General features: G+C 48.0%; 1 protein-coding gene across 2 annotated transcripts; it reads left to right on the top strand.

Moving 5' to 3' along the window:
• The first annotated feature begins 1,054 nt into the window (after nt 1–1,054).
• Fancg (FA complementation group G) lies at nt 1,055–9,708 on the top strand. 2 transcript variants are annotated; one of them, XM_021634399.2, is made up of 14 exons: nt 1,055–1,584; nt 1,790–1,880; nt 2,278–2,409; nt 2,686–2,888; nt 4,643–4,769; nt 4,920–5,050; nt 5,138–5,284; nt 5,408–5,559; nt 6,556–6,622; nt 6,765–7,054; nt 7,403–7,446; nt 8,014–8,169; nt 8,608–8,725; nt 8,877–9,708. In XM_021634399.2, exons 1-14 carry the CDS (start codon nt 1,489–1,491, stop codon nt 8,983–8,985), a joined length of 1,863 nt encoding a protein of 620 aa, XP_021490074.2. In that variant the 5' UTR covers nt 1,055–1,488; the 3' UTR covers nt 8,986–9,708. The 2 variants fall into 2 exon arrangements, with proteins under 2 accessions (XP_021490074.2, XP_021490073.2); XM_021634398.2 differs by having other exon boundaries at nt 1,787–1,880.
• The last annotated feature ends 479 nt before the right edge of the window (nt 9,709–10,187 follow it).

Here is a 10,187-nt window from a genome sequence, read left to right as displayed (position 1 = left end):
CTATTCTGAATCCTAATGCAAATATGTAATATGCAGAATATCTGGTATGTGACCCCAAAGGGGTTGCAACCTACAGGTTGAAAAACACAGGTTGAGAATCTACACAGTGAGTTTCAGGACAGCCACGGCTACATAGAGAGACACTGTCTCAAAAACAAACAAACAAACAACAACAACAACAACAACAGGCACACACCTTTAATCCCAGCCCTTGGGAGGCAGAGGTAGGTGGATCTCTGAGAATTTTAGGCTAGCCTGGTCTACAAAGCTAGTTCCAGGAGAGTAGGGCTACACAGAGAAACCCTGTCTTGAAAAACCAAACCAAATCAACCAACCAACCAACAAAACCATCACCAGCAATGAAAAAAAATAAACAAAGAAACAAGCAAATAGCAAGAAAACCCTCATTACCTGCTGAGCATGATGGTACACTCCTGTAATCCCAGCATTTGAGAGTCTGAAGCAGGAGGATTACCACCAGCTGGAGTCAGCCAGGATTACATAGACTCTCTCGAAAATAACATTGTTTACAGTATGTCATGCTCTTGCAGGCCTGTATTCCAGTTCGGTTCACAGTACCCAGTCAAGTGGTTCAGGTCTGAAATTCAGGTCCAGGGCACTGGGCATCTTTGGCTACCTCAGGCACCTGCCCTCACGTGGACCTACCCCACAGACAGACACATACACATACTTCAAAAAACAAAACAAAAAAAAGCTTTCAAAGAGGACAACAACAAAGCAAAAGCCAAAAGTTGTTAAACCCGTGAAGGTGATCTCTTGTTTTCTAAGCTTTTTATTTGGGTATTTGGGGCTCTTGTATTTCTTTTGTAAATCGTTTTCAATGATGTTACATACATAGCGTCATGCACTTTTTTTTTCTCGTTTTGCGTGGGAGTATCCTATTCCCCTGACATTTTGTTCAAAAAGAAAGGAAGGAAAGATTACTTTGAGCGACATTTTCTTCCGGGAGCGTAGGGGGTGGGGCGGGGTGGGGATCCTTTCCTGGGTGCTCCCCGCAGTACTACAACCCCCATCAGGCACCGCGCGGGCCGTCACCCTGCCGCCGAGGGGAAAACCGGGTCTGCCGTTGGTTCTAAAGCCGAGAGGAGCCTTCTTCCCCTAGCCCGGTCTCAGTACTCTGGCCCCCGCGGAGGCCCCGCAAGCCCAGCAGGCACTCTCTGGCCTGTGGCTGGCCTCTGTCTCCCCGCCTCGTTGCTCCGGGTTTCTTTTCATTTTCCCGCGGAAACAACTCTTGAAAACAACCAACCGCGGCCCGGAGTGTTGCAGCCTGGCCAACCAGAGCGGTGGGCGGCGGCGGCGACTGTGCTAGGCTTCTGGCCAGGGAGAGCCCGGCCTGCGACCCGACGGTGTCCCACGGTGCACTAGTGGGTGGGTGAGTGGGACAGCATCCTTGCGGCTAGGGCGAAGGCATCAGTGCGAATGGTCGCAAGAAAACCCTCTGGGTAACGGTGCTCTACCGCAGCGACAATGTCCAGCCAGGTCGTTCCAGCCCTCCCCAGACCATTTTCCAGTAACCTGGACCTGTGGAGGGAAAAGAACGACGGGCTTGTTGGACAGGCTAGGGTAAGTTAATGGCTGGGACCCTCGCCTTGTATCCTCAAGATCCCAGAAAGTGGGTTTGCAATGATTTCACCCTAGCCTAGGGGAAGGAGCCGAGCTTGACATTGGTCCTTAGAACCAGAAGTGACTGGAAAATGTGCCCCCGCCCCCCGGCTCTGCCACAAGGGAGAAGGACTGATCCTCAGTGGCTCCCTCCTAATTTCAGCAGCTGACTAAGGATTCTCGTTCTTCTCTGAGGCGACAGCAATTGGCCCAAGACACACTGGAAGGGTTTGGGGAGCTCCTGCTCACTCTGCAAGGTAAGAGAAACCTACCAGGAGGCTCAATTCCCCTCCTCAGCAGCCAAAGATCAGCTTAGCCTCTCTCTTAACGAGGTTCTGGGATTGAGGCAATTATTCTGGGGTTAGGAAATCCTGTTTAAAGCACGGAAGAGACTGGGTGGAATTGTCTTTCAATAGGGTAATTCCTTCTCGCCTTTCACTCCCACACGAACATGCATACTGCAACGTTTGAAGAAATGATTTTTTTTTTCAGGAGATTTAGAGAACCTACTGCTTGTTCCAGGTTGTCTGAGCAAAAGATGGAATGCTTAATTGAAGCCATCTTGGTTGGAGTGGGGTTGAGCGCTGGGGTGGAAGCCCATTTGGGCTGTTACTTCACGGGACAGCCTGTGAGACCAGCATCCTGTTGCTCCAGGACTCCCTGCTGCTGTTCCTGCTCTCCCTTTGGAGTTGACCATCATCTGTAATTATATAATCCTGAGGGCTAGCCTGGCCCAGGACTTCACTGAAGACCTTTCCCAGGATGTTCAAAGGGGCTTAGAGAGAGGTTAGGTAGTTTCAGTCTGGATTTTGGGGTGAGGCTGGGCTGGGGTGGGAGTGGGGTTAGGGGAAGATGGGGGTTGTTGGAGGGGGCAGGTGGTGGTAGGGAGGCTATGAGCGGAACAAAACCTGTCATCTCCATGGAGACAGATGCCCTTTTCTGATCCCCTGTGTGTTCCTCAGACCAGGCAGGTGTATTATTGTAATCTTTGGGCTCTTGGAAAGGAAAAAAGAAAAATGTCTGGGGAGGCGAGAGTTGGATGTGTGTGTGTGTGTTCTACAGTGCTGGAGACCCAGAATCAGCTGGGGCCCAAGTCGCAGCCCAGACTCAGGGAGCTGTGGGACTCTGTCCTCTCTGCTTCCTCCCTTCTACCGGAGCTGCTGCCTGCCTTACACTGCCTGGCCAGCCTTCAAGCTGTCCTATGGATGAGTACTGACCACCTAGGGGACCTGACCTCGCTGTTGCAAACCCTGAATGGCAGCCAGGTAACTGGGGAAGTAAAGATGAATGTACCTCCTGTCTTCCCGTAGCTGCAGTGTTTGACCTGCATATATGTTATGTGTCCTGTGTTCACGCCTGGTGCCCATGGAGGGCAGAAGAGGGGGTCAGACCCTGGAGTTACAGAGCTATCATGTAGATACTATCAAACTTGGGTCCTCTGTAAGAACAAGCGCTCTTAGCCACTGAGCCATTTCTCTAGTCTACCCCCATCCTAAAACACACATACACACACATACGCACACATGCATACACACGCATGCATGCAAAATATTTTGAGACAAGTCTCACTATGTAGCCTGGTCTCAATGTAGACCAGGTTGGCTCCAAACTCACAAAGACCCATCTGTCTCTGTCTCCTAAGTGCTGGGCTTAGCAGAGTGTACCACCATGCCCAGCCTCCCACTTTGTCTTTGAACCAGGCTCTTTGTGTGTACCCAGGCTGCAGACTGACTGCAGTCCACCTTGCCTCGGCTTCTCCAATCCTGAGATCTGCAGGTGTGAACACCATGCCTAGCTCTCAACTCTCTTTGTTGTTTGTAACAAAATCTCAGTCATTCTGTTTTACCAATAAAGACTCAATAGCCAGCTGGGCATGGTGGCGCATGCCTGTAATCTGCCAGCAAGGCAGGCAGATCTCTGTGAGTTTGAGGCCACCTGGTCTACAGATCGAGTACAGGACAGCAAGGGCTACACAGAGAAACCCTGTCTCAAAAAAAAAAAAAAAAAAAAAAAAAAAAAAAACCAAAAACCAAAAACCCATATAACAACAAAAGACTTGGTAGCCAGATGCTGGGGTGAAAGCCTGCTAGCTCATAGCTCAGAGTGGCGGAGAAAGCACACAGCTGGCCTTCCTACTCTGCTGACAATCCCAGAAGGACCGTCTCTTCCCACAATTTCTCAAAAACCCCTCAAATGTAATGTTCCTACCTTCTACTTCCTGTGCATCTCTCTTTCCTTCCTCTTGACTTCCTCTTACTCTCTATGGTTTTTTTCTTTTTTTTTTAAGATGGTTTTTTTCTTAATAATCCTATCTTCACTTCTTATCAACTGATTGCTTGCTCCACCTCTTAATCTATGGTTGACTTTATTTAATTTTGTTTATAATACTCAAGCAGAAAGCTTTTGGGTTAAAGGTGTATGCTAGGGCTGAGCCATACCACGACTAGAAACAGTTTCTTTTCTGGTAAATAACACAGTCTTGGAGCTCACAGTGTGATCAGATATCCTGCAACACCTCTTTTTACCTTTTATTTAGAAATGAAACTTTACTAAATTTTTCATTGTAGCCTTGAACTTACTCTGTAGCCAGTGTTCAAGATCTTGAATCTCTGGTCCTTTTGCTTGATCCTCTAGAGTATGAGTAACCATCACCATTCTCTGCTTATAGCATTAGTGTATGCTGGGAAGGCTGTCATGATAGTTGTCAAAACCAAACCAAACTAAACAGACAAAAACCCAACAAGGTTTCTTACTGACCTGCTCTGGTTAGCTCCTTGTTGGTGGATTTTCTTTGGGGTCGTTTTAAAAAAACATCTTAAAATATCCAAGTAAGGACAAGGCTCTCGTGGCTGTGCTAAACCTACCTCCCAACCTCAATTTTCTCTTAGTAATCCAAACATCTTCCTTGTCCTTGGGCATATAAGTGACAGGGACTTTTCGCCAGCACTTTCTAGGGTTTTCTTCCTGCCCCCATCACTGTTCCATCGTTCTCCTTCTCTGACTGTTCCCCTCTCTCCAGACTGAGGATCTGCTGGTACTGCTGAAGTCCTGGAACCCCCCAGCTCAGAAGTCACTTGCTCCACTGATGCTGCAGGATGCTGAGGGGTTGAGGGATGTCCTTCTGACATCATTTGCCTGCCGCCAAGGTCTGGCATCCAGTTCATTCCTTCTTTCTCTAAGGAGTCCTTTGGGCTTATGCTCTTTGTAGCTCTATGGAGTTTCTCTGGGTTATGTTTTCCATCATGCTTCCTGCCACTTGAGCTTTTTCTCTGAACGTGTACCATGATTGCCCCCAGGCCTCCAGGAGCTAGTCACAGGGAGCCTATCCCGTGCTCAGAGGAGCCTGCATGAAGCAGCCTCGGGTGTGTGTCCACCATCTGTGCTAGTCCAGGTGTACACAGCGCTGGGGACATGTCTCCGTCAGATGGTAAAGATAAAGCCCTGAGAACTGCGGGAAACCATGAGCATGGTGCTTTGTGAGGGTAGCTGAGGCTTGTATCTCTCTGTGCCCTAGGGAAACCCACAGAGAGCACTGCTGTACTTGACCGAAGCCCTCAAAGTGGGAGTTGCCTGTGCCCTTCCCCTTCTGGAGGCTTCTAGAGTATATCGGCAACTAGGAGACACAGCAGCAGAGCTGGACAGTCTGGGGCTGCTGGTTGAGGTGAGGAGTGTGCAGGTGGAGACACCTTGTGGAGGAGTGCTGAGATTCTCGTGCTGGGGTGACTCATCCAGACGGAAATGTGTGATTCTCAACAATTTAAATTATTTCTGGTTATTTTTTTAGGCCTTGAGTGCCACCCATAGTTCTGAAACACTCAAACTTTTCATTGAGGTGGAATTGCTACTTCCACAACCTGACCCAGCGTCTCCTCTTTACTGTGGTACACAGAGCCAGGCCAAGCACCTGCTAGCAAGTCGATGCCTACAGACAGGGAGGTGAGACCTCCCCTCTGCTTACCGGAGCCCCTCTTCGCATTTCTGATGCTTTTTTGGACATGTGATTCTATTTCTCTCTAAGATTTTATTTAGTTTTGCTATGTGAGGTATATGTGGGGGGCGGGGGGCCTTCCACTCTGCTATTTTGGGGTGTGTGGAGGTTTGACATTGGGTATCTTCCTCTGTTGTTGTCTACTGTGTTTGTTGAGACAGGATCTCTCGGTGAACCTGGAGTTTTGGCTAGTCTGGCTGGCAACTGGGTCCTTGTGATGTGCTTGTCTCTGACTCCTCCCTCACCCCAGGTGCTGTGCTTAATAATGTGTATTGCTGCCCTGTGGTGCTAGTGGTGCACTCCTTTAATCCCACTCTTGGGAGGCAGAGGCAGGCAAATCTGAGTTCAAGGAGTGAGTTCTAGGGCAGCCAGGGATCCAAATTCTGTCTTGAAAAGCAAACAAACAAACAAACAAAAAAATTAAAAGTGTATTGTTGTACTTTTGTTTTGTTTTTGTTTGTTTGGTTGGTTTTTGCCTGTCCTGGACAAGCTTTGTAGACCAGGTGGCCTGGAACTTACAAGATCTGCCTGCCTCTGCCTCCCTGAGTGTAGGTTTTTTACGAGAGTATTGGAGTTCTAAACTCAGGTCATTGTGCTTGCACAGCAAGCACTTTATACACTGAACCATGTTCCCCATTTTTCTCTAGTGAGAATATTCCTATGAGTAACGAACTGACAAGATATAGATCCCCACTTTTAGCCTCCTGCCTTAAATCGGGGTCCTCATCCAGACAGTAGCCTCTTCTATTTGAAATGCTGAAGTGCCCTTCCCCATCCATCTTGAAATGATCTATCCTGAGCCAAGGTCGGAGTTCCCAGATCCGGCTCTCCCCTTTACACTTCAGTGCCTGAGGCATCCTTCCATTAGCCAAGAGAATGTTCTCCTGGAACCTTTTGGGGAGCCAGGGTCCTTGGTGAAACTCACAGGCTGACTGACTCTCCAGGGCGGCAGATGCTGCGGAACATTACTTGGACCTGCTGGCTATGTTGCTGGGTAGCTCAGAGCCACGGGTAGGTGTGTCTTTATGGTTCTCTGCAGTTAGGTGGGAGGGTTGGGGCACCAGTTCTCTCTGCATAGTACTGGGGCCTGGTAAATAGCTCAGGGACGGTGGCTCATGGCACTTTAAGACACTGTATCCTCTTCCCACCCCAGCTCTCCCCACCCACCTCCTCTCCAGGGTCCTGTTTGCCAGAGTTGTATCTGGAGGCAGCAGCAGCACTGATCCAGGCAGGCCGAGCCTTGGATGCTTTGACTGTATGTGAGGAACTGCTTAGCCGTACTTCATCTCTGCTTCCCAAGACGTCCTCCTTGTGGGAAAATGCCAGAAAAAGAACCAAAGAACTGCCATACTGCCCAATTTGGGTCTCTGCCACCCACCTGCTTCAGGGCCAGGCCTGGTCGAAACTAAAGGCTCAAAAAGAGGCACTTAGTGATTTTAGCCAGTGAGTCCAAGAGGACAGGACTGGGAGGTGTGGAAGGATGGCTTTCTGATGGGGCCTGGTTTGGTGGTCTTTATTCTTAGTAGCTACTTAATTTCCGAGTTGTTTTTTTTTTTTTTTGGTAAGATTTATTTATTTATTACTTACACAGCATTCTGCCTTCATGTGTGCCTGTGCACCAAAAGAAGGCACCAGACCTCATCATTATAGATGGTTATGAGCTAACATGTGGTTGCTGGGAATTGAACTCAGGACCTTTGGAAGAACAGTCAGTGTTCTTAACCTCTGAGTCATCTCTCCACACCCTCTGAGCTTGCTTTTTTTATTCCTGCTATTTATGTTCCATTTCAGGTGTCTTGAGCTGGTCTTTCGGGTCCTACCTAAGGACAAACAAGGTGATTTAATCTTTTTTAAATTTCTCTTTTCTTTTCCTCCCTTTCTTCCTTCTTTCCTTCCTTCCTTTTTTCCTTCCTTCCTTCCTTCCTTTTTTGCCTACCTGCTTGCCTTTCTTCCTTCCTCCCCCCACCCCCAACACTGCACTGTCTCATATAGACCAGGATGGCCTCAAGCTTACAACTTTGGTCAAGGATGGCCTTGGACTCTTGTTCCTCCTGCCTCTGCCTCCCAAGTGCTGGCAATATAGGTGTTTGCCACCATGCCCGACTCTAATTTACACTAACAGTTTTTCTCAACTCTTGAAAAGTGTTGGGCATGTTAGCATACACCTTTAATCCCAGCACTCCCAGCAGGTGGATCTCTTGAGTTTGAGGCAATCCTGATTTATATAGCAAGTGCTGAGGCAACCAGGGCTATTTGAGACCTTGTCTCAAAAAAGAAAAGAAAGAAAGAAAAAAAAACCTGAAAAACTGGGGAGGGCATGAGGAGGACGGAGACTTGGGGGGTTTGGTGGTGGTGTGTCTGATGAAGGGAAGATACTCGCTGATATGGGTGGTAGTCTCTAGGTGCAGGCTCCACCTGTGAGCAGAAATGCAGTTCTGATGTGGCACTGCAACAGCTTCAAGTGACTGCTCTGATTAGTCGTGGACTGGAATGGGTGGCCAGTGGCCAAGATAACAAAGCTTTGAGAGACTTCCTCCTCAGTGTGCAGATATGCCCAGGTATGTACGCTTGCATGGCATTGACTGTATAAGAGGGTGTGGCACTAGGACAGAAGTATAAGGATGCTATTCCCACATAGGAAGAAAGGAAGAAAGAATAAGGTTTGCTGTATATACCCAGGAGGTACCATGTGTGCATGTACAAACAAGCATGTGTGTAAGGCTCCTGAGAGTTCCCTGGTTTCCCCGTCATCCTCAGACACAAAGACCAGGATTATGTCTGGATGGGTTTGCAGGAACAGGGCCAGTCAATCACTTTGTAGTGGGCAGGCAGGGACCTGTGTAAGAGGTCAGTTATGAATAATCTTGTTCTGGTTTCCTGTGTGTAGATGAGATGCTTCCTCTTGCTAGGTCTTGGTCTGTTTTCCCTTGGGGGGGAAAAAACAATACCTAAGGCTCTATCTGGTTTCAAGTCTATTTTTTGGGATGGGGCTATAGGCAACAGAGACGGTTCGTTTTACCTGCTTCAGACTCTGAAAAGATTGGATCGGAAGAATGAGGCCATTGCTTTCTGGCGGGAGGCCCAAACCCAACAGCCACAGGAAGAAGCTGCCTGGTAAACTGAGTCTTGCTGGCTTGGGGCTGAGGGGGCATTGGAATCTTGTTGTTCTGAGACCTAGCAGGGGTTTTGAGGAACAGAAGGGAAGGTAGGATGTGAAGCCTTTGTCCACCTTTTACTCTTAAGTATCACCATTCTTACTTTTCAGGTCTCTCCCATTGTATTTAGAAACCTGTTTGAGCTGGATCCGTCCTCCTAACTGTGAAGTCTTCCTGGAGGAGTTTGGGACAGCGCTGTTGGAGTCTTGTGACCTATAATCTCCTTGTTTCCAGGAGCCTGAACTTTGGCCTGTGTGGGCCATCTCTGTGGGGAGGGTTTTTGTTTTTGTTGTTTTTTGTTTTTTTTATTTTTTATTTTTTGGCTTATCCTCTTTGGAGAATGGCTAGAACTTATTGTTTCTATATAACTACTCCACCTGTGAGGTTGGTCCTGTGAACCTTGGTCTACTTACTGCCAGTCTAGTTCCTGAATCGTTCCATCAACCAATCATTGACTTTGCTTGTGGCACTATTTTTTCTTTTCTGTTTTCTTCCCTTTCTTTCTTCCTTCCTTCCTTCCTTCCTTCCTTCCTTCCTTCCTTCCTTCCTTTCTTCCTTCCTTCCTTCCTTCCTTTCTCTCCTTGTGTGTGTTGAGTAACATCTCATATTTATCTTTTATCTGTTCACTATGCATGGATGAATGGGAAGGCTCATGGTGGACCACTTGGGTGTTGGGTATTTAAGGTGTTCTATTCCCAGCATCCATCTTCTGTCTGCCCTCCCTGATTACCCAACTCTTCTCTTCCCTCCCACTTTTCTTTTGGTAGGTTGGATTCTGGGGACTAAACTCCAGTTCCTCACACATAAGTTCCCAGTCCCTATACCTCACCTACCCCATCTATCTTAAGTGTGAGTATGAGGAAGAGGCTATTAATCTTCGTGGGGAAAGAGTGAAATAGTCCTCTTTAAGTTATTATTAAAATTTTTAATTTCTTATTTTAAGTTGTGTGTGTATGCCATCCATATGTGTGTGGGTGCCCTTGGAGGCCAGAGGTGTTGGGTTCTCAGAGATATAGTTACAGGAGGTTGTGACCCAGCTGACACTGGTGCTGGGAATCCTATGTTTTCTGGAAGAGCAATTACCTGCTCTTAACCACTGAGCCATCTCTCTAGCTCAGGTACTGAAAATCAAAGGCCAGAACCCAGGAATCTGCACTAGGTGACACAAAGTGATCTTGACAGGCCTCCTAAGGAAGAGTGGATACCTGATGCTTGAGAAGGTGGGGACAAGCACAGTGGTGCCGCACGCCTGGGATCCTAGCATCAGGGAGGCAGAGGCAGGTGGGATGGAGGCCGGCCCGGTCTACAGAGTGAGTTCTGTGTAAAAGAGGCCCTGTTAAAAACCAAAACCAAAACCAAAACCAACCAAACAAACAAACAAATAGATGGGGGCAGGGAGGAAAAAGAGAAACAGGGTTTTC

This window comes from Meriones unguiculatus, chromosome 1 (assembly GCF_030254825.1).
Source record: "Meriones unguiculatus strain TT.TT164.6M chromosome 1, Bangor_MerUng_6.1, whole genome shotgun sequence".
NCBI lineage: Eukaryota > Metazoa > Chordata > Mammalia > Rodentia > Muridae > Meriones > Meriones unguiculatus.
Note: the sequence above shows the minus strand (reverse complement) of the source record. Positions and strands in the feature narration are given on the sequence as shown.